Source organism: Pan paniscus, chromosome 21, assembly GCF_029289425.2.
Source record: "Pan paniscus chromosome 21, NHGRI_mPanPan1-v2.0_pri, whole genome shotgun sequence".
Classification (NCBI taxonomy): domain Eukaryota; kingdom Metazoa; phylum Chordata; class Mammalia; order Primates; family Hominidae; genus Pan; species Pan paniscus.
Window position 1 is genome coordinate 69,099,635 of NC_073270.2, and position 22,619 is coordinate 69,122,253.

At 62.6% G+C, this 22,619-nt stretch overlaps 1 protein-coding gene across 5 annotated transcripts in view; it reads left to right on the plus strand.

Annotated features, from left to right (window-relative positions):
* COL20A1 (collagen type XX alpha 1 chain) overlaps positions 1-22,141 on the plus strand; it is a 38,796-nt gene extending 16,655 nt beyond the window's left edge. The window contains exons 10-37 of one of the 5 annotated variants that reach the window (XM_055104558.1): positions 23-291; positions 772-901; positions 1,854-1,999; positions 2,085-2,208; positions 2,376-2,515; positions 2,880-3,009; positions 3,248-3,390; positions 3,573-3,705; positions 4,562-4,710; positions 4,891-5,020; positions 6,602-6,640; positions 7,912-8,050; positions 10,416-10,558; positions 10,845-10,954; positions 11,397-11,555; positions 11,649-11,726; positions 12,371-12,457; positions 13,377-13,430; positions 16,587-16,682; positions 16,759-16,812; positions 16,986-17,039; positions 17,414-17,467; positions 18,074-18,145; positions 19,165-19,200; positions 19,292-19,358; positions 19,544-19,711; positions 20,797-20,873; positions 21,928-22,141. In XM_055104558.1, the coding sequence (XP_054960533.1) occupies positions 23-291; positions 772-901; positions 1,854-1,999; positions 2,085-2,208; positions 2,376-2,515; positions 2,880-3,009; positions 3,248-3,390; positions 3,573-3,705; positions 4,562-4,710; positions 4,891-5,020; positions 6,602-6,640; positions 7,912-8,050; positions 10,416-10,558; positions 10,845-10,954; positions 11,397-11,555; positions 11,649-11,726; positions 12,371-12,457; positions 13,377-13,430; positions 16,587-16,682; positions 16,759-16,812; positions 16,986-17,039; positions 17,414-17,467; positions 18,074-18,145; positions 19,165-19,200; positions 19,292-19,358; positions 19,544-19,711; positions 20,797-20,870 (2,978 nt within the window). In that variant the 3' untranslated portion in view covers positions 20,871-20,873; positions 21,928-22,141. Of the gene's footprint in view, positions 1-22; positions 292-771; positions 902-1,853; positions 2,000-2,084; positions 2,209-2,375; positions 2,516-2,879; positions 3,010-3,247; positions 3,391-3,572; positions 3,706-4,561; positions 4,711-4,890; positions 5,021-6,601; positions 6,641-7,911; positions 8,051-10,415; positions 10,559-10,844; positions 10,955-11,396; positions 11,556-11,648; positions 11,727-12,370; positions 12,458-13,376; positions 13,431-16,586; positions 16,683-16,758; positions 16,813-16,985; positions 17,040-17,413; positions 17,468-18,073; positions 18,146-19,164; positions 19,201-19,270; positions 19,359-19,543; positions 20,110-20,796; positions 20,874-21,927 lie in introns of those variants that run through there. The other 4 variants (XM_055104560.1, XM_055104559.1, XM_063601175.1 and 1 more) reach the window with 4 other exon arrangements.
* Positions 22,142-22,619: the final 478 nt, after the last annotated feature.

The following is a 22,619-nucleotide window of genomic DNA, read 5'->3' on the forward strand; positions in this document are numbered from 1 at the left end:
ACCCTCTTACATCTGTCCACAGAAGGGCTGGGGAGCAGCTTTCCTGTCCCTCCTGTGAGTGGCCACCAGGGGGAGCGTGGACACAGCTGCCCGTGCAGTGACCACCTGCCCCCCACTCCCGCTACTCCAGCAGCAGCGGCTCCAGCCCTGGACACCCTCCCTGCCCCCACCAGCCTGGTCCTGAGCCAGGTGACCTCCTCCAGCATCCGCCTGTCCTGGACTCCAGCCCCCCGGCACCCCCTCAAGTATCTGATCGTTTGGCGAGCCTCTAGAGGTGGCACCCCCAGGGAGGTGAGGGGGCCGGTATACAGGGCTCCCCGAGCCGGTCCTCAGCTGTAGTGGGATCTGATGAGCCAAAGGGAGGGCAGGATTAAAGGCCCACAAATAACTGGGTCCAGGCTGAGAAGGGGGTGTCGAGGGGCTGACAGCCCAGGGACTCACTGGGGAGCTGCGTCTGGGAGGCAGCCTGGGATGAGTGCATTTTAGTGGCCAAGGAGGGCAGAGCAGGGGGCGTTCCGAGGGTGCTGGGGTTAGGGTCAGACTCAGAGCTCCTTCTCCCTTTGATTGATCGATCGATTGATAATTGTGGTGGGCCTGCCCATGCCATGCCTGGCACTGCTCTGTCGTAGGTACAGGGAGCCCAGGCCTGTGGGAAGTGGGGCACCCTGCGGGCCCCAGCTGAGCTCACACTCCAGCTGACGGAGTTCCTGTCCTGCTCCCCATCCCCCGGCACCCCCCTTCCTGGCTCCGTCCTTGCCCACTCTGTTCCAGGTGGTGGTGGAGGGGCCCGCCGCCTCCACGGAGCTGCACAACCTGGCCTCCCGCACAGAGTACCTGGTCTCCGTGTTCCCCATCTATGAGGGCGGGGTTGGCGAAGGCCTGCGGGGCCTGGTGACCACAGGTAGGTGGGGCAGAGGCAGCGGCCAGGTTCTGGGTGGGAGGCCCCACTCACGGCTGTCCTTTGGAGCCTGGCACCCCAGGGCAGCATAGCGAGCAGCTCTGGATCTTAACCACCCACAGTTGGCACCATCCCCAGCTTGCTGTGTGACCAAGGCCGAGTCACTGGGCCCCTCTGACCCTGGGTGTTCTCTTCTGAACACCAGCTATACCGTTGGTGTCATCACCTCAACTGTAATCACAGCCCATTATGCTGCTTGTCCACGGTGTTCATGGAGCTCCCCCCTGCTTGGCCTCCAGCACGTGGCTTAGCTCGCTGGGTTCTTGGACCCCCAGGGACTGCCATGAGCCCGTCTGTAATAGCCTTGTTGAGATGTAATTTACACACCATACAACCTGCCCATTTAAAGTGTACAACTCCAGTGGCTTTGGTATATTCAGAGCTGTCACCCATGGCCACAGTTCATGTTAGATCATTTTCATCCCCCCAGAGGAACCCTGCACCCCTAAGCACCCGCCCCCCCGGCCACCCCGAGCCACCTTCTGTCTCTGGATGTGCCTGTCCCAGACGTTTCCTGCAGGTGGAATCACACCGTGCAGACTTTTGTGTCTGGCTGTTTCCCGAAGCCCTTTTCATCCCCCGGAGGCCACATTCCTCCCATGACCTCAAGGCAGATGGCCTTAGACAAAACTGTGGGGTGGCCTTGTGTCCCCAGAGCTGGAGCCACAAACCTTGGCCCAAGGTGAAGCCTGGGAAGTGCCACTTCGAATCCTGTGCACCTGCCAGGCGGTGGCCGCGCCCACCCGCTGTGGTGTGAGGGTGCCCCGTGCGTGGGTGTGATCTCTGTGTGGGCTCCTTCCTAAAGCGCCCACCCGCTCTGGTGTGAGGGTGCCCCGTGCGTGGGTGTGATCTCTGTGTGGGCTCCTTCCTAAAGCGCCCCTGCATGGCCCCCCAGCACCTCTGCCTCCGCCCCGGGCGCTGACCCTGGCCGCAGTGACGCCCAGAACCATCCACCTCACCTGGCAGCCCTCGGCCGGGGCCACCCACTACCTGGTGCGATGTTCTCCTGCTTCCCCCAAGGGTGAGGAGGAGGAGCGAGAGGTGAGCTGGGCCGGGGGGTGGCGGGGGAGGCAGAGGAGTGGGGCAGAGAGAGTGGGGGCTGCCCTGGGACGTCATGTCTCTGCAGGTGCAGGTCGGGCGGCCCGAGGTGCTGCTGGATGGCCTGGAACCTGGCAGGGACTATGAGGTCTCGGTGCAGAGCCTGCGAGGCCCTGAGGGCAGCGAGGCCCGGGGCATCCATGCCAGGACCCGTGAGTGCTCCAACCCCGGCTGCCTGCCCACGGGCGGGTGCCCCATCTTGTTCCTCAGCCTTCCATGGCATGGGAGACCTCAGGCCCCCTCGGTCCCAGCCACTGCCCACCCTTGCCCCTGCCATGGAGGCCGCGTGCTGGCCTTGAGGCTCTGCTGTGCTTTGCAGCCGCCCTGGCCCCCCCGAGACACCTGGGCTTCTCAGACGTGAGCCACGACGCGGCACGAGTGTTCTGGGAGGGTGCCCCAAGGCCTGTGCGCCTGGTCAGGGTCACCTATGTCTCCAGCGAGGGTGGACACTCGGGGCAGGTGAGAGCAGAGCCCGCCGGGGGCCCGAGTGTCTTGAGGGACCACGGGGCCCTGTCTGGCAGGCATGGGGTGGAGCCAACCATCAAATAACACACTCAAAACCACAGCGGCCACGAGGCGCAGCGGGGGCACCTGGTGTGGGGGCAGATGTGGGTGTGGGGTCTGGGGGGAACCAGGCTGGGGAGGCCCACCCCAGCCGTCCTGCAGTTCTGTTGCCCTCCCATCCCTCAGGACAAGCCCATTTTCCCCGTTTTTGGGGGGTCATGGGGTAGTCCTGGCTGCAGGTGCTGGGCCTGATTCTCCACCCCAGCAAGTGCTCCAGGCACCGGCTGGGCCTGCCATGTCGCCCTCCCACCTGCTGCAGACAGAGGCTCCTGGGAACGCCACCTCGGCCACGCTGGGGCCTCTCTCTTCCTCCACCACCTACACTGTCCGTGTCACCTGCCTCTACCCTGGGGGTGGCTCCTCTACGCTGACTGGCCGGGTGACCACCAGTGAGTGGGGAGAGGCTGGGGCTGGGGGTCCAGCAGGGTTTCTGTGTCCTTCTGCCCCACTAGACAGTTCACATCAAGTGTTTTGGGAGCCTGCCCTGGGTCAGTGCTGAGCCAGGTGGGGGCGGGCACCTGGACGGGTGTGATGGGGGTATAGGGTGCTCCTGGGTGTGGCTGCCCCTCCTCTGAGGTGCCCAGGCTCAGGGGCTACACCCCCAGCCTGTGTCTCCACTTCCTTCAGAGAAAGCTCCCAGCCCAAGCCAGCTGTCCGTGACGGAGCTGCCAGGCGACACAGTCCAGCTGGCGTGGGTGGCCGCAGCCCCGTCTGGCGTGCTTGTCTACCAGATCACATGGACGCCCCTGGGAGAGGGGAAGGCTCACGAGGTGGGCAGGGGTGGGTTTGTCCTTCCGAGGGGCCCCCTGTGGGCCCCCAGTCCTGAGGCCAAAGTCTAGGGCTCAGAGCCATATGTGCGCCCACCCTGTCTCCCAGGGATGCCTCACTGCCCGGCCCCCCAACCTGAGGACCCCACTGCACCTGGTGACCCCTGGGGCTCTCCTCTCCCCAGATCTCTGTCCCAGGGAACCTCGGCACGGCCGTCCTGCCTGGCCTAGGGAGGCACACAGAGTACAACGTCACCATCTTGGCCTACTACAGGGACGGGGCCCGCAGTGACCCTGTGTCCCTCCGCTATACCCCCTGTAGGTGCCCCTCCACTTCCCCTCTGCTGGGTGTGGGGCAGGGATGGCCCAGGGGATCCCTGACTCACCCGCTGCACAGGCCCAGGACCCTAGACTCCCAGAACTGCTGGCTCCAGAGCCCTGATCACTGGGCCTGGTCGCTGGAGTCTGCAGCACTTCCTTGAGCCCACACGGGGATAGGTGTTCCCCCAGTGGCCGAGTGCACAAACCACCTAGTGTCCCGCAGGGCAGCCCAGGCAGCAGCCCTGGTTGGGGGTATGGTGAGGGCCCTGGCAGGTGGCGTGGTATGGGTATGGCAGGGGCCCAGTGTGGGCTGTGGCAGGGGCGTAGTGTGGGTGTGCCAGGGGTGTGGTGGGGCGTGGTGGGGCACGGTGTGGGCCGTGGCAGGGGCGTGGTGTGGGTGTGGCAGGGGTGTGGTGTGGTGTGGCGGGGTGCGGTGTGGGCAGTGGCAGGGGTGTGGTGTGGCATGGTGGGGTGCGGTGTGGGCTGTGGCAGGGGCATGGTGTGGGTGCGCCAGGGGTGTGGTGTGGCGTGGCGGGGTGCGGTGTGGGCAGTGGCAGGGGTGTGGTGTGGCGTGGCGGGGGCATGGTGTGGGTGTGCCAGGGGTGTGGTGTGGCATGGTGGGGTGCGGTGTGGGCTGTGGCAGGGGTGTGGTGTGGCGAGGCACGGTGTGGGCCGTGGCAGGGGTGCAGTGTGGTTGTGCCAGGGGTGTGGTGTGGGCTGTGGTAGGGGTGTGGCATGATGTGGTGGAGGCATTACACAGAGCAGGGTAGGGGCTGGGCAGCTGGTCCTCTGGCCACCGGGTGCCTCCTTTCTGGAGGGGCCTGAGCCCCACACAGCCCATGCTCTCGGCCAGCCACGGTGAGCAGGAGCCCACCCTCCAACCTGGCCCTGGCCTCGGAGACCCCCGACAGCCTGCAGGTCAGCTGGACACCCCCGCTTGGCCACGTGCTCCATTACTGGCTCACCTACGCCCCCGCCTCTGGCTTGGGACCTGAGAAATCCGTGAGTCTTGGTAGAGCCTGAGGCTGCCCCACCTCGTGGGGCCTCCTGGAAGGGGCATGGCCACACTGTCTGCGAAGGGTGGCAGCTCTGCCATGGCAGGACGCAGAGGGAGGCAGCTGAGCCGCATGGACGAGTAAAGTTGCCCAGGAAGTGGGGACCAGGCACCCTCCCTTCTCCTAGGTCTCTGTGCCAGCACCCAGGAGCCACGTGACACTGCCCGACCTGCAGGCAGCCACGAAGTACAGGGTCCTGCTCTCAGCTATCTATGCAGCAGGCAGGAGTGAGGCTGTGTCTGCCATGGGCCAGACAGGTGAGTGGGCACCAAGACCCCAGACCCAGGTAGACCCAGACCCTGGCAGGCCCTAGCTCCCAGCCCCAGCCGGGCCCTAGACCCCAGACCTTGCCAGCTCCAGACTCATCCAACCCCAGACCCAGCCAACCCCAGACCTAGTTGACCCCAGGGGTCACAGGCAGGCAGGGGTCCCGGGTGGCTGGAGATGACTGGTTCCGGGCTGGCCCCACCTGGATTCTCCAGGGATGAGGACGTGGTCACACTTGCCTGGGGTCTTCCACGGTGGGAGCTGCTGTTGCTGGTTTTTTGTCTCTTGCTGGTTTTCCTGGAGAACCACAGGTCCAGGGCAAGGGCTCTGAGAGGCATCCATCCCAACCTTCCAGCTTCCCTCTGGGCTCCCCATTGTGGGGTCTTCCAGTCTTGGCTTGCACGCCCTTGGGGACGGGGTCCTCACTGCCTGGACAGCTTCCCCGGCAAGGCAGCCTTCCCATGGGAGGGGAGAGCGGCTCCTCCCATCAGGAGTGCTCCTTCCTGCCTTCTCTGCCCATGAAGGGTTCCGAGCACCTGCCATAGAGCAAACCCAAGTCCCTGGGCCCCCAGGACACGCATGCCCCCAGCCTGCCCGCACACCAGGCATCTCCCTGGCCCCCAGGACATGCGTGTCCCCAGCCTGCCTGCACACCAGGCATCTCCCTGGCCCCCAGGACATGCGTGTCCCCAGCCTCTCCTCACACCAGGCATCTCCCTGGCCCCAGGACACGCGTGTCCCCAGCCTGCCCACACACCAGGCATCTCCCTGGCCCCCAGGACATGTGTGTCCCCAGCCTCTCCTCACACCAGGCATCTCCCTGGCCCCAGGACACGCGTGCCCCCAGCCTGCCCGCACACCAGGCATCTCCCTGGCCCCAGGACACGCGTGCCCCCAGCCTGCCCGCACACCAGGCATCTCCCTGGCCCCAGGACACGCGTGCCCCCAGCCTGCCCGCACACCAGGCATCTCCCTGGCCCCCAGGACACGCGTGCCCCCAGCCTGCCCGCACACCAGGCATCTCCCAGGCCCCAGGACACGCGTGTCCCCAGCCTGCCCGCACACCAGGCATCTCCCTGGCCCCAGGACACGCGTGTCCCCAGCCTGCCCGCACACCAGGCATCTCCCTGGCCCCAGGACACGCGTGTCCCCAGCCTGCCTGCATACCAGGCATCTCCCTGGCCCCCAGGACACGTGTGCCTCCAGCCTGCCCGCACACCAGGCATCTCCCTGGCCCTGCCAGTTCAGGGCACTCCTGGGTGACCAGTACCCTCGAAGGGTATCACACCCAGTGAGATGCCTGGTACGACCCGGGGCCCACCGGGCTGTCTTGGGGGCAGCTGCTTCACTCAGTGAGATCCAGAGGGGCAGGGACCATCCCTGTTCCCTTCCTTTTCTGGGAGGCGTGAGGACCACAGGCCTTGTGGGTGGCAGATGGGACATAGCACAGTCCCACCTATACAGATGGAGCACAGGCTGGGGCATCGTCCATGAAGTGGCCCCTCCCCAGTGGTCTGTCAGGCGTTGGGGGCTGGGCCGCTCCCACTCACACTGACCCTGTCTCCTCTCAGCAGCCTGCCCAGCCCTCCGCCCCGACGGCTCCCTCCCAGGTGGGTCCTGCATGCCCTCCCCTGCCTGCCCGCCCACAGTCTCTCGGGCTCTTCCTGGGCTTGGGGGCCAAGGGTGTCGTGACCTGGGACCCAGTGGTGGTGCAGTTGGAGGATGTTTGGGCGGGTTTGTGCCTCCACAGACGTCCCTGTGGCTGGCTGGGCGGTGGTTATTCCTGCTTCTCACTGAGGGAGCCGAAGGTTATGTAAGGTCAGTGCCAGGACCCGGCAGAGTCCAGGCAGCGCTGGGGGCCCTGGGTCCTTTCCAGCCCCATTCCAGGGTCTCTGCTGACCGGAACTGGGGGTTTGAGGTGCTGAGCCCGGGGTTCTCATTCGAGTTGCCTGAGAGTGAGACCCTCCCCAGAGAGGGGCTGAGAGGTGGACAGCTCGAGGGCAGGGGACAGTGCCCCGAGGGTGCAGGGAGGGCTGCGGGTGGTGAGGACTGTGAGTCTCACCTAAGGCTTCAGTGAGTGAATGTTTGTGGGGCTGTGACTGCTCTGAGCCTGCAGCAGGGACAAGACAGGACTGTGGGACAGGCGGGGATGGTGGGAAGGCAGGGACTGCCTACTTGAAACAGGCCTTGGAAAGGGCTGCGGCCTCTGCCGCCTCCTGCCCGGTGCCTGCTGGCAGCGCTGATAAGCTGCAGTGTGAATGGGATTTCGCCCTTCACTTTGTACCAATTAGTGCCGGAAAGGAGCTGGGGCTTCGAGGGTGGTGGCTGGCACCTGCGGCTCTGCGCGGTGGGGCTCGCCAGGGAATGGGGTCATCGCAGGCCCCCAGGCAGGGTGGATGGAGCGAGCTGGCCACGCTGTGTGCCAGCAAAGGGGAACTCACTGACAGAGTCTTCCTCAGAGGGAAAACGACCCTGGGCGGGCGGGGGACGCGGTGCAGTGGGCTTGCTGGGGGGCAGGGGCGAGAGGTGGGAGTTGGGGCTCATGATCGGGGCCTGGGCGTCCACCTTGTCCATCTCTGGGTCTCCGAAGCTGGGCATTTGGCCCAGTGATTTACCATGGTGGCCTGGGGAGTGGCCCCTCCCAGTGTGTTGGATTCCCCTGGGGAGGGGTGGGGGGCGATGCCCAGCCCAGGGCCTGAAGCAGACCCCCACCCACCCCCCAGCCCCTGTGCTGACTTCCCACCCACCCCGCTCCGTCACCCCTCCCTCCCACCACACTGCAGCCCCTGGGTCCCTCTTGAGTCCCCGCTCCTGCCCCTTCCTCCCTCCCCTGCCATCTCTGAGGGTCCCTCGGTGCCCCTTCCCCCACCATCTTCCCCAGGGTTTGACCTGATGGTGGCCTTCAGCCTGGTGGAAAAGGCTTATGCGTCCATCCGGGGCGTGGCCATGGAGCCCTCTGCCTTCGGTGGGACCCCGACCTTCACGCTCTTCAAGGACGCCCAGCTGACAAGACGGGTCAGGTGTGAGGGCGAGGGCTGGGGTGGAGCTGGAAGCCCAGGCTGGGGCCGCTGAAGATTAGGAGGACATGGTGGGGGGGCGGGCATGGGCCGGAGACCTCCTGGAGGCTGTGGGACAGGGCAGCGCTGCTATGTCAGCAAACGGCTGACTCACCCCAGTACTCACACTTCAGAAATTCACATTTTACAAATTAATAAAATCTCCATGGGCAGAGTGAGGCCAGCCCCTTGGCATATTTTTGCAACCAAGTATGGATCTATTTCCCATGTGAGCTGAGGGCTGATCAAACACGCAGGAGCCCCAGACTGACCTGAGGCGATGGGCCAAATCTGCCAGTAGCCGGATTTAGAGGAAGCGATCACTCAAATAGCTTTGCATGAGATTTGGGACAATTCCTGATATCTCATGACCACCCTCCCTTATTTACAGAGATGTTGTTCATCGTGACCCTGAACTGTGATATAAGCTGCATGACAGTTTAAGTTAAAATGGTTGATGATAAAGGTGGAAGCCAGGTGTGGTGGTGCACACCTGCAGTCCCAGCTACTGGGGAGGCTAAGTCCAGGAGGTTGAAACCAGCCTGGGCAATGCAGCAAGACCCCATCTCTACAAATAAACAAACAAACTTAGCTGGGTGCGGTGGCAGGCACCTGTATTCCCAGCTACTCAGGAGGCTGAGGTGGGAGCATGTCTGTCTCAGGAGACGGAGGCTGCAGTGAGCCAGGATTGTGCCACTGTAGTCCAGCCTGGGCACCAGAGCAATACTCCGTCCCTTAAAAAAAAAAAAAAAAAAAAAGAAGTTACAAAGATGAGTTATATTCTGTAACAGAGATTTTAAAATTATAGAAATATATATATTTAAAAACTCACCTAGCACTGTTGGGGCTTAGGAATGTCTCTCCCAGCCTGTTTTCTCCCCACACAGCCGCCGGCCCATGTGCTATGCTCGGCCCTGGCCCCCTGGTCACCACGGTATCTTCGTGGCTGAACTCGATGACTGTTCCCCGGCTTCCCTCACCATCCTCTCCCTCCCCCCAGTCTTGCTGCACATGCCCCCTGTGCTCCGCCCCCATGGCAGTTTCTCTTCAGGGTGGTATAGTTGCCCTCTGCCCTCCTCTCTGGGCAGCAGGCTGCAGAGCCCTCTTCCTCGATGGCGTCAGGTGGTGTAGACGCCCCCCGCCCCCCTCTCCTCTTCCTCGGTGGCCTCAGGTGCACGTGCTGAGCTGGGTGTTCTTACGGGTGGGTGAGGTGGGAGCTCTGATCGCCTGCAGCCCGAGGCAGCTTCAAGGCCTCCTGGGTGCCTCCCAAGCTCTCTGCTCTCAAGCAAACCCTGCTGGGACCAGGCAGCCTCCACAGGGTGGCTGTTTCCATGAGTCCCTGTTCTCAAATGAGGGCTCCTCCCAGCCTCGTGGCATGAGCAGGCACTTCCCATGCCTGTTTGCCCTTCCAGAGCTCACAGCCCGAGAAGTGGGGGCAGATGGTTCTCCAGGTGCGGCCAGCCAGGGTGGACCCCCGTGAGGGTTGCCACACCGAAAGAGGAGGGCTCCTGCTGTGTGGGGTCGGGAGGCTCCTGAGGTGGCATCACAGGTGCCCAGGCCCCAGACCAGTCTGCTCTCGGGATGGCAGGAAGGTGGCTCGGCATCCTAAGAGTGAATGGAAGACAGATAGGAGGCTACGGCCATTGGGACCCAAATTCTATCAGGGGCCCGAGACCCTGCTCCCTGGACCCCGATTCTATCAGAGGCCTGAGACCCTGCTTCCTGGAACATTAGGGGACCAAGACCCTGGTCCCACCCCTCAGGGTGTCTGGCTGGGCACTGGCCAGGACCCGCTGGGCGGTGCCAATGAGTGTGAGTCGGGGGAGCTGCTCCCGAGAGCAGAGCTGCCTTTCAGTAGTGATCCTGAGACTCCCCTGTGGGGTGTCCTGGGCCGGCACCCCTCACCCTCACGGGCCCCGGGAGCATGGGTCTTGGTGAGCCCTTGCTGGGGTCATCTGGGATGTGACCTGGGATGGCCCTGGGCCTGGTGCCTCCAAGTACTTCTGTTGAATCCTCCTCATTCAACAGGGAGGGATTCTGTCCTTTATGTACCCCGTGTTACTCATGGGGAAACCAAGGCAGGGAGGCCCCAGTGTGGCTTCATAGACCCTCAGCTCTGTGGAACCACCAGTCTGGGCTCCTAGGAAGCCAGCGGCCTCCACACTCAGTCTACAGCTGGGAAGGGTGTGCGGGTGCAGGGGTCCACCATGACCCTCAGAGCAGCTTCAGGGACTGGGACTGGGGCTGGGGCTGGGCGAGCGGATCGTCCTGCCAGGTTTGGCCGCCCTCGGGTCTGCTCATGTGGCTCCCCCTCCCCCAACCCCCACAGTGACGTCCTCCCAGCCCCCCTGCCTCCAGAGCACACCATCGTCTTCCTTCTGCGCCTACTTCCCGAGACACCCCGCGAGGCCTTCGCGCTGTGGCAGATGACGGCCGAGGACTTCCAGCCCCTCCTTGGGGTTCTGCTGGATGGTGACGTGGGCCCTGCGTCGCCCCCAGCAGTCAGGAGGAGTAGGGGCAGGGAGGCCCCAGAGCCCTGGGAGGCCTTCAGAGGAAGTCCAGCCTCCAGGCCAGGCCCTCAGCACCCCCTGGGTGGGAGGCAGGTGTCCCGGGCAGGGGGCTGTGGGCCACATTGAGGGTCACCTCCAGCTTGGCACCCTCAGGGCTGCTCCTGGCCTGTCGTGGGGGCCGCCCTGCTCAAGGTATAGGCCAGGCTGGTCGCAGCCCGTTCTCACCTGCTCCACCCCTTCCCTGGCAGCCGGGAGGAAGTCCCTGACCTACTTCCACCGCGACCCCAGGGCTGCCTTGCAGGAGGCCACCTTCGACCCGCAGGAAGTGAGGAAGATTTTCTTTGGGAGCTTCCACAAGGTCCTGGTGCAGCTCGCGCCCCTCTCCCCCGTTCCCCCAGCTCTGGGGCAGCCCAGCCCCACAGGGACCTGCCGGATGCCAACTCCTCTCCCTAGGAGAGCAGGACCTTCCTTGGGAGGGAACATTGACCTGGGGCTCTGTTCCTCTACCCCAGCTCTTCCATCTTAATTGGAGTTGAAGAGCCTCCCAGCCCGTCTCTTTGGGACCCACAGACCCCGGGAGGCTCCTGCAGCAGGTGCCATTTGTTCCATTTTACAGAGGGGAAGCCGAGGCCCAGCAAGGGGGGGTTCTCCCAGGGTCCCCCGAAACCTGAGGTGAGGTCAGGTTCCTGACCCCAGGCCCCAGGGATGGGTGTTACTCCCCAGCTCTGGCCTGGCCTTGGGGGCTCAGGTGGGCACCGGCCCCGCCTGGGCTATGGAGAACCTCCCGTGCTGTCTCACAGGTGCACGTGGCTGTGGGCCGCTCCAAGGTCAGGCTCTATGTGGACTGCCGGAAGGTGGCTGAGCGGCCCCTTGGGGAGATGGGCAGCCCACCCGCTGCCGGCTTCGTCACGCTGGGGAGGCTGGCCAAGGCCAGGGGCCCCCGGAGCAGTTCGGCCGCGGTGAGTTGGGCCCTGCCCACCTGCTGGGCCACGCTGGTGGGGGCTGGCAGCCTCTTTGAGCCCTGGGGCTGAGCCAGCTCCCCTGTGTTGCAGTTTCAGCTCCAGATGCTGCAGATCGTGTGCAGTGACACCTGGGCCGATGAGGACCGGTGCTGTGAGCTCCCTGCCTCGGTGTGCCCCGTCCCTTGCCCCTGTTCCACGAAGCAAGTTAGGGCAAGTGCCCACTGAGGGTCACAGTGCCTGGGGTCAGTTGGCCTGTCCAGATTGTCACCGTGCTGGGAGAGATCAGGGAAGGCTTTCAGAGGAGGCAGCCTCAGGGCCAGTGGATGAGCCCAGAGGGGCTGGACAGAGAGTCCTGGAGGCCCTGGGGCAGGCTGGGAACCCCTGGCTGCACTCGGCCATGCCCACCTCTGTGGGCCCAGCCAGGTGCAGATGAGTCAGGAAGGGGCACATGGCCAGACCAGAGAGCCCCTCTCATCCTCAGTGACTCCTCTGTATACCCTGTGCTGGGCTTGGCCATACTGGGGGCCCAGACAGGGGAGAGAGGGAGGGAGAAGGCACCATTCTGTCCTGGGGCTCATGCGGACAGCGTGGCAGGGTGGGAACCCAGGGCCGGCTGGACATACAGGGGCTTAGTGGCCTGAGTCCTGGACCTGCCCACTATGCACTTGTGCCCCTGACCTTCACCCCTGCCTCCCAGGTGCGGGTCTGGAAGTCTCCCTGGAGCCCAGGTGTCCTTGGCTAATCTCAGCTCTAGGGTCAGGCAAGAGCCAGGGAGAGGGTCTCTCTAATGAGCAGGGTCTCTCTTCTTCCAGAGGGATGGAGAGACCTGCCCGGCCTTCGTGTCTGCCTGTTCCTGTTCCTCAGAGACCCCTGGGCCCCCAGGACCTCAAGGACCCCCAGTGAGTCCAGTGGCGTCTCCCTGGGGTGACCAGGGAACCCTGGCCAATGTATTGCTGCCACTGGTGGATGTGTAACCCAGGCCCTCCTGCCCCGGTCCATCCCCCCGTCCTGCTGCAGAGTTGGGATGTATTTCATGAGCCTCTTCCCTGCTGTGCCCGCCCTGGGCCAGGAGACAGAGGCCTGGCCCAACCCCTTCCTTCCCCCAGGCTGGGCCTCCCCTGCGAACCCTTCTCTAGTGCGGAATCCAGTGATTCTCACTGTCAGGGTTGGGAAGGGGGGCCAGGCGCAGCTCCTTCCTTCCCCCAGGCTGGGCCTCCCCCACGAACCCTCCTCTGGCGTGGAATCCAGTGTTTCTGAAGTGTGAGGCTTGGGACGGATCCAGGCGCAACTGGGATCCAGAACTGTGCTGTGGCCACAGGGTGTGACGTGGGCCGGCTGTGAGTCACAGCCACTTGGACGGCCACTGTCCTGGGTGCTGGCAGCCCAGCTCACCTGCAGCAGGAGCTATAGGGGTACCCAGGCCTCAGGGAGGCGGCCTTCCAGGCCTGGACCCCTGCCATGGGGTGGGTCCTGAGAGGTCCTTGGACCTGCCATGGCTGCAGCTGCCTCTGCTCACCCCAAGGTTCCAGCACCCCACAGGTCACGGCTGACACTCACTCTGAGCTCAGTGTCCACAGCCCTGTCTACTCAGGGGGCCAGGGTTTGAACCCAGAACTGCCTGACTATGAGAGGGAAGGATGGGCTAGTGCGTCCTTGCCCTGGAAACCCCTTCTCTTCCCTTTGACAGCAGTGGACAGTCTGGGGCTGGGTAGGGCTAGGGGCTCAGGGTGGGCCAGGCATGGGGCTCAGGGGCTGGTCTGTGCCCCTCTACCTCGGTTGGGTGGTTCTGGGGGCTTAGCCCTGTTTGTGCCTCTGCAGGGCCTCCCTGGGAGGAATGGCACCCCAGGAGAGCAGGGCTTCCCAGGGCCCAGGGTAAGTTTTGGGGAGCCCTGGGAGGTGAGGGGCCTGGATCGTACCTACCAGAAGAGAACACCCCTCCCAGTGCGTTCCTGAGAGTGCAGGGAGCTGCACGCAGCCTCCCTAGGCAGGGTGGGGTCTCCCCAAGCTGCAGACAGGCAGGGACCCCAGCACCCCAGGAGTCCAGGGGGTTTAGGCTGGCCTCCCCCGTGTGCCTGCAGGGTGCCTGGCCCAGGCCTGGTTATGGTGCAAGTCCCCTTTTCACCCAGATAGGGAGGATGAACCCCATGGCCCAGCGGGGGAATCTGAGGCTTGGGGAGGTGAGGCCACCTGTCCTGTTGGCCCTGAAGGCCGCCCTTGATTTCCATGGGGCAGGCATGAGCCAGATGCCTTCTGTGTGCTGGGCTGGGCCCAGGAGCTTAGGCCCACAGAGTATTTTCAGATGTCTCTAGGCTCAGCGCATGCGCGGCGTGCAGGGAGTTGTTTCGGGGGCGGACGTTCTGGTTCTGCAGAGAGGGATGTTGAAGACAGCGCGCCCAGCGATGGCAGCAGCCCCCCACCCCAGGCGCCAAAGGGCCGCCCTCCAGGCTCGATTCTAAACATTTACCTAAACCACGGTACTGCACAAGTGTGACACAGATGCCGAAGGCGTGGTCGGCGTGCAGCAAGGCCGCCCTCCTCCCGACCCCGACACCCACCTCTCCCCCGGCAGCCTTCCAGCGAGTTCCACATCCCCGTGAGCAAAGACGTGCGCCTGGCTCTGGCGGGGCTGTCCTTTTGCACCTGCGCTGCCATATTCCCTTTGTCTGCGGTTGTGCTGGAGCCTCAGAGCACATCTCAGGCACAGAGTCCCTAGGACAGTCGCTGGGTGGAAGGGCACACGCCCCTGTGCTTTGGGGTGGATGTCCCCACACTGGCCCGGCAGAGCCGTGCGAGGCGCTCCCCCGCGACGAGCCAGCGGTGACCTCCCACCCCCATCTTGCATTCCTGGCTGCTTTGGGAGCCGCGTCTGATAGATGAAAATGCATTTCTCTTCCAAGCAGCGTGAATGCCCTTTGAAAGTTGCCAATATTTTCTTGCTGGAGATGTCCTCTGACTTCTTCTCCACTGTTCTTTTTTCTTAATAATTTGTGGGCACGCTTTTTACTTGCTGGAACCAGCCCTGTGTCTGTGATGTGAGTTTTGACTGCGTTTGGCATTTTCTTGTCTTTTGACCTTGTTTGCGACGTGCGTTTCCATACAGATTTTAAAATAACTTTTACGTAGTCCATGTTACTGCTCTGTTCTATGGCTTCTGAATTTTGTAGCCTGTTTTAAAAGATCTTCCTTATTCCGAGAGTAGAAAGCGCGCCTCCTCCTGGTTCCTCCTGGTGCTTCCAGGCCCTTTTCGACACTCCCAGGTGGATTCGTCTAGAGCTGATTTTGTTACAACGCTGGGGAGGACAGAGGACGGGGAGGACTCCAGCTTCACCTCTTCACAGACCACCCCTGGTCGCCTGAGTCTTTCATTACACAGCCAGCCCCTTGCAGAAGTTGAACGCCCTGGCTCTCGTGCTGTCCTAAGGCCCCTGTGTATTTTGGGGTTTTTCAGATGCTCCAGTCCGTCCCGTTGATGTGTCTGTTGTTCACAGGCGAGGGCTGTGCTGCTTAAATTATTACAGATTTCTTTAAGATGTCGATGCCAGGCGGGCTGGTCCTCCTTTGTATTATTCCCCCAGAATTTTCCTGGCTCTCTTTGCTTATTTCATTGTTCAGTGAACTGTAGAATCGACTTACCCGTTTAACCTAAACAATTCAGTTGGTGTTTTTACTGGAACTGCATTCGCTTTATAGATATACTCGGGAACAGATGATGTCTTCATGATGTTGAATCTTCTCATCCAAAAACACAGCCATCCTGCCTTTTGTTCACAGGGCCTGTTGTGGCCCTCAGTGCAGTGTGGGGATGGTCTCTTCCTACAGACCCGCTCGGTTCTCCTTCATCCCTACTTATGTCCTCTTTTTTGTTGCTATTATAAGTGAGGTGTTTTCTCTCATTACAGCTTCTACCTCATTATTTTCACACTGGCCGTGACCGCTGTGTGTGACTTTTGTACCCAGTTTTCTTTCTCAATTATCTTCTTTGTGATTTTCTTGGATTTTCCAGGTTTACAGTGACATCACCTGCAAATACACACTTCACCTTCGGCTTTTCAGTCTTGATCACTCAAATTTCTTTTTCTTGTCTAATGGTGTTGGTGAATACTCCAGAATTTTGTCAGAGAACAGTGGCCGTAGCAGATACTCTCATTTTCTTCTTGGCCTAACAGAAGTGCTTCTAGCATTTGACCGTTAAAGTGCTGTCCTGGAAGCGGAGACAGGTGCATTTTGTCATGTGGTAGTGAAGTCCATCCACTCTTCTTTTATTAGATTTAAAACACCAAGAATGCACATTAAACAAGTTCTAGTGCTGTTATGGACATAATGAAATGACTGTGCATCTTGGAGCTATTAATTGTAGGATATCCCTAAATACTGGATGATTCCTGCATCCGTCGAAAATCTGACGTGGTCGCTGAATTCTCGTTATCCATGCCATGTGCTGCAGAGTTCAGCTTGCTGACATTTTGTTTTGGATTTTGCACTGATGCTTCTAAATAAGACTGTCACAGTTTTCTTTATAGTGTTTGGAACCTCAGTTTGCTTTGTTCAAAAGATAATTTGAGTTTAAATAGCAGCAGTGTCCTCTGCCCCACAGGGTTGGATTTCCCGTAAAACCTGAGTCTAGTGTTTTGGGGTCCAGGGCTTAAGAAAGTTTTCTGTCTCTTCCATACAGTTGGCCTGTGGGGGTCTCTGGCTTTTCCTCGGTGATTTCTGCAGCGACCCCACACCCCGTTAGAACCCAGAGTTGGGCAGGGGAGGGCTGGGGGTGAGGTTGGTTGGAACTGGCTTCACAGGCTTGGCTCTGCCGTTCTCTAGCTCTGCAGACCCCTGCTGTGGGTTCTCCCAGACCCTCCCAGGGTGAGCAGTGAGGGTGCTGGGGCTGCCCCTGCTCCTTTAATGGAGGTGTCTCCATGTGGGTCTGGGTCTGAATGCCCAGAGGGCTGGGAGGGCTGGCTGTGACCCAGAGGGGCCACAGGAGGGGTGGCAAGCGTGACCTTGTCAGGCCCTACCCACTGCCTGTGTCTCCAGGGAGAGCCCGGGCCACCCGGACAGATGGGACCAGAAGGTCCTGGAGGCCAGCAGGGCTCGCCGGGGACCCAGGGCCGCGCAGTCCAGGGGCCTGTGGTAGGTGTCACTCCTTCCCTGCCCTCCTGCCCTGTGCCCCCTCCGCTTCGCTGTCCAGCCCATCTCCCCCCTCCAGGGTCCACCAGGGGTCAAAGGAGAGAAAGGAGACCATGGGCTCCCAGGCTTGCAGGTAGTGTGGCTGGGGCCAGGGGGCCACAGGGGTTGGTGGGGGTGGGGGAAGGACAGGGATGGAGATGGGGAATGCATGGGGGGCACAGGGGTTGAGGGTGAGGCCTCACAGGCAGGGCCACCTCTGGATGTGACCCTGGCCCCTGCCTGGCCGGCCCCTCTGTTCTCTCCCAGGGCCACCCCGGCCACCAGGGCATCCCCGGGAGAGTTGGCCTCCAGGGACCAAAGGTGCTGGCTCTGGGCTTGGAGGGTTCTGTCAGGGTGGTAGAGACTGGCCTGGGGACGGGGGGCCTTGGAGATGGAGGCTGTGGGGTAGGGAGGGGGAGGTGCTTTCTCCTGGGCTCCTGCCTCACCTGCTGCACCACCCCCTTCAGCCTGTGGCCTGGCCAGAAGGCTGGAGAGCTCCAGCCCACCCCAGGCAGGAGCTGTCACTGAGGCAGGGTGGGTGGGGGAGTGGCTGGGTAGGAGCCTGGCAGCCTCAGCTGCCTCACCTTTGCTGCTTGGGTTACAGGGTGTGTTGGGTGCTGCTGGGGGGCTGTCACCATGGGAGGGCTGGGTACAGGTACAAACCCCACCCAGCTTGCGCCTTCCTTTGCCATCAGGGAATGAGAGGCCTGGAGGGAACTGCTGGCCTGCCTGGACCCCCTGGCCCCAGGGTAGGTACCGACCTCCCATGACCCCGACCCCCACCCAGGGTTCCTGTGTTCCAGGGGTCAGGCAGAGGCCAGTCTGAACACCAGCTGCCACCCCTAGGTTACCCCAGGAAGTGCCTGGGAGGGCCTCACTTCTGCTGGAACTTTCTGCAGGGCCCTGTGGGTGGGTGAGCGTCTGCTCAGGAGCACTGCATGCTCCCAAGTGAGGGCTCTGTGCTGAGGACTCAGTTCCTGGGAGACCTTGGAGGGGGGTCTCCTGGCGTCGGCCTTGGGCTGAGTGCTGGGCAGGCCAGGTTGCCTCCCTGCAAGCGCCACTTCAGGGGAAGCCCAACTTGCCGTCACACTGGAGCAGCTGGCACAGCTGGGGACGTTTAGAGCAGCGTGGGTGCTGACAGTGCTGGAGGAGGGGTGCAGGGCATGGGGAGCCAGGGCCTGGAGGCAGGGGAGGCACCACCTGCCGGAGGAATGGCCTGAAGGAGGCTGGGGCCAGCCAGGCATCCACCGCCCTTGTCAGGTCAGGGGGCCCCTGGGACATCTGGGAACCAGGGCTGAAGTGGGAGCAGATTTGCTGGGGGCCCAAGCCAAACCCTGACTTCTGTGTCTATGCAGGGGTTCCAGGGCATGGCAGGGGCCAGGGGCACTAGTGGAGAGCGAGGACCTCCAGGGACCGTGGGGCCCACAGTAAGTGCATTTCCAACACCCACCAGCCAACCAAAGGTGGGGGAGCGAAGGGTGCAAGCCCCACATGCAACCACTCAGGGACTTCCTACTGACCACCTAGGGACTTCCTGTTGACAGCCCACAGACTTCCTGTTGACAGCTTCCTGTTTACTGGCCTGGAACTTCCTGTTGACCCCCCTAGGGACTTCCTGGTGACAGCCCATGGACTTCCTGTTGACCACCCAAGGACTTCCTGTTGCTCTCCCAAGGACTTCCTGTTGACTGCCAGGGACTTCCTGTTTACCACTCAGGGACTTCGTGTTGACGGCCCGGGGACTTCCTGTTGACCACTCAGGGACTTCCTATTGACCACCCAGGGACTTCCCATTTGTTGTTGGAGGCCTGTTCTGAGCTGGGAGCTTGGTGTTGGTGCTAGTACAAGAGAGTGTAGCTAAGGGCTGGTTCTGCACCTCTCCCAACCCCACCCAGGACAGACGTGGTGGAGGGGAGGTGGTGGGGTGGCAGGCTCCATGGAGGGTAGGGGGACAGACGTGGGAGATGGGGGTGTAGTGTCCCCTGGGGGATGCCTTGGCCTTCAGCAGCTCCATGGGCCCCCCCTTAGGTGGGCTCCAGGTTCACCAAGGAGCTGGGGAGGTGGAAGAAGACAGAAGACGGCAGGGAAGTGCCAGCACAGGCCTGACCCGGGCCCGGGGCCCGGGAGGGGTCTGTTCTCTGGGCAGTGTCCCACACCCGCCATCTCCCCTAGCACAAAATCTACAGCCAGAGGCAAGTCCTTTGTGGCACAAGTTCCAGCCCCACTCAGGACTCTGCTGCAGAACCGAGCCTCTCACATGCCTGCTCTCGGGTGCAGGCGAGGACCACAGGCTCCTAGGATCTGGGAATTTGGGATGGGGCTTTCACACCGCCACTGTGGCTATCAGGCTGCCTGAGTGAGGATCCACCCCAGGGCCATCTCACACTTGTCACGTGTGGTCTCAGGCCATCTCTGCTGACTTCTTTTCTCTTCCCCTCCTCATCAGGGACTGCCAGGGCCCAAAGGGGAACGAGGAGAGAAGGTAAGTGAGGCTGAGATCTTTGGCTCACTCGGGATCTCCTGGGAAGGCACCTGCCACATGGGTCCCAAAGCTGCACCACCTTCCCTTCCAGGGCGAGCCGCAGTCCCTTGCCACCCTCTACCAGCTTGTGAGCCAGGCCTGTGAGTCTGCCATTCAGAGTGAGTGAGGCCAGCAGCCCTGCACCTGTGCCCACCACACCTGTCTGTCCTCACAATGGTCAGGCCGAGGGAGGCCGCCTTCACCCATTGTTAGCACACCTGGGCCAGGTGTCCTGGCGTGGCCTGCACAGGCCTCGCATCCCCGGGTCCCCACTGTGTCCTGCTGACACCCCTCCTCCCCACAGCTCACGTGTCAAAGTTCGACTCCTTCCACAAGAACACCAGGCCCCCCATGCCCATCTTGGAGCAGAAGCTGGAGCCGGGCACTGAGCCCCTGGGGTCCCCTGGCACCCGCAGCAAGGCCCTGGTTCCTGGAGAATGGGGGCGTGGTGGCCGCCACCTTGAGGGCAGAGGTACTGGGCTCCTGGCTCTTGGGGAGGGAGTTGTGGCCGGTGGGGGCGCCGGTTGTCCCCTGGTCCTGGGGCTGGGGCTTCAATCTGTGTCAGCACAGCAGCTCCTGCTGGAGATGCCACTGTCCAGCCTCTGGGGTGCTGGGGTGAGGACACAAGGCTTCCCTGAGCCCACACAAAGCCAGTCATGGCAAAGAGGTCAGCCTCGGCCTGGCCTTCCAGGGCCCTCAAGGTGACCTCTTCCCCAGTCTTCAGGAAACATGAGCTGCCTGCTTAGGGCCACACAGGAGAGCCCAGCCTACCTCCCATCCTTCCTCCCTCCCTCCCGCCCTCCTGTCCTCCTTGTCCTCCCCACTCCCGCCCTCTTATCCTCCTGGCTGCTGCTTCCTCCGCCTCTCCCCACCCAGCGCGCAGCCGCAGGCTCCCGTGACCTTGTTGGCGCTCCTCCTCCTCTGAGGCAGCAGCGGTGGGTCATGACTTGGACTCTGAGATGGAGGAGAGGCTGATTCGGGGAGCTGGAGCTGGAGAGGGGCGTCCGCGGGGAGAACAGACGGGGGATGACCCAGCCAGACGAGGACTGAGTTCTGCACTGGCCGGGGCAGCAGCGGGGGCATCTCTGCTCTGTTCGGGCATCGGCTGAATCCCACCCCTCATCCCACAGACGTCTCAGGAAACTGGGGGCAACCTGGGGGGAGCCCCGTGGGCTGTGGGAACCCCTGCCCCCGGCTTGGAAGCTGCCCACGGTGGCCTGGTTGCAGCCTGGCAGATGAGGGGTACATCACTACTCAGAATAAACGGCCCCCTCTGCACCCACCTGTCTAGACGAGGGTGACAGGCACCGTCACAGGGCCCCCACCTGACACCTTCCCACCTGGCCATGCCCCCCCAGAACTGTCATGGAGCCCAGGAGGCGCCTGTGTGGAGCACGGGGACCTGGCATGCTGCTGCCCCTAGATCTCAGACTCCATCTGAGGACCAGACCTGCTGCCTGTGCCCAGGGAGGGGCCCTGACACCCTCTGTCCCCGTCAGAACAGGGCCCCAAGCCACTGCATTGCTCCGTCCTCACATGCCCTCCCTTTCCTCGCAGGGGAGCCTGGAGCTGTTGGTCAGACGGGCAGCCCTGGGCAGCAGGGGGCTAGCACCCAGGGCCTCTGGGAGTGACAGGTGAGCCCATGCTGCCTGCACCTGCCAGGGCTGAGGGCATCCAGGAAGGAGGAGCTCCTGAGGGGCCAACGGGTGGGGCCTCGTGCTGTCCAGGGTGGGGTGCTGGGAGCACAAGGCCCAGCAGAGGCAGGCGAGGTGGCCCTGGGGAAAGTAGGGTCAACTATGGACCCCGTAGGGGCAACAGGAAGGTGGGGTCACAGGGTGTGGGGTCACAGGGCGTGGGGTCACAGGACGTGGGGTTCCGGAGATGGATTGGCGTGCTGGGAGTCTGCTCCACCTCGTGGGATGCAGAGTTGCATGCTGGGGCGGAGGAGGCCCTGACCAGGGTTAGCGCAGCAGGGAGAGTGGAGCTCAGGTGTTTGCTCAGTGGGCACCTGGTCCAGGTGTGGGAAAGCTCACAGGAGTCTCAGGAGGGGCGTGTGAGGCCCTGGGTATGTCGAGGAGAGAGGCAGGGTGGGGGCCATAGTAGCACCAGGTAACCTCTGCCTTCCTCAGGAAGCGCTGGGCAGGCGGACCCTGTGTGCAAACTTAGCTGAGGGGCTGGTCCCAGCAGCAGGTGTGGGGACAGGGTCCCAGGAGCAGGTGGTGGGTACAGCACAACTCCGGCCTCAAGTAGCTTCAGGGGCCAGAGCGTGGCGCAGGGTGTGTGACCTGGGGCCCATGAGGGGCCGGCACCTTTGAGCTAGGGGACTCGGCAGGGGCTAGGAGGGCTGAGGAGCACAGGCAGGAGACCCAGGGGCTCCTGGTAAGGCTGGGGCAAGAGGGCAGCTGCCTGAGATGCCCAAGAATCAAGTCAGAGCCCAGGGCTAAGAACAAGCAGCCTTGCTTCTCCTCCACAGACCCGTCAGAGAATAACCCCACCCACGGCCCTGCCCGCAATCCTGCCCACTCACGGCCCTGCCCATGGCTCCGCCCACTCACGGCCCTGCTGGACGCAGTGTGCAGAGACCCAGGATGCGGGCTCTCAGGGTGGCCACAGTGCCAGGCGCTGGCCCTGAGCCGGTGTCCAGCTGTCTTCGGTCTTTCACATCTGTCCTCCCTTCTCTCCTGCCAGGACATTTTCTGCACTGCCCCGAGGAACGCTGAGCCTTCCTCCCTGGGTTTGTCTGGACACCGAGAGCGACCACATCCTGGAGAAGCCAGGAGAAAAGCTCAGGAAGAGCCTGCAGGTGGAAGGAGAGAGAAGCAGCGGCCTCGGCCAAGGCCCACCCCATGCTCTTGGCTCTGTAGCATTTCCAAGTTCAGATAAACCCCTGAGTGCTCACCCAGCCAAGCGAGGCGGGAGTCATTTCCTGGGAGAGTGTCCCCCACCCTGGCTCCGTACACCCCACCTTGAGGCCCTGCAGCTTCAGCCGCAGTGGGGAAGGGGAGGGGCTGGGTTGATGGCGAATTGGGTTCAGGAGGGCAGCCGTGCCCTGTGGCCGTCTCAGTAGCTCTAAAACAGGCTCAACAACAGGCCCCGCCCCTTTCTCTGGGCCTCATCTAAGCCTGGCCAGGGCCCTGCGGGCCCGCCTCTCTCTGCGCCTCACGCAGGCAACAGATGGTTCCACTGCTGGCCCACCAGTCACCTGCACGATGGCTCCTCCCTCAGAACAGCACTCCCACCCCGGCCCCAGCACCTTCACATCTGGGCACAGGCAGGTCCCTGCCTGCCTCATCATCCCCTCTGTCCCCAGCCCAAGAAGGAGTTCAGATCCTGTGTGTGAATGGCCACCCCTCACCCACCCAGCCCTGTGCTGAGTTCCT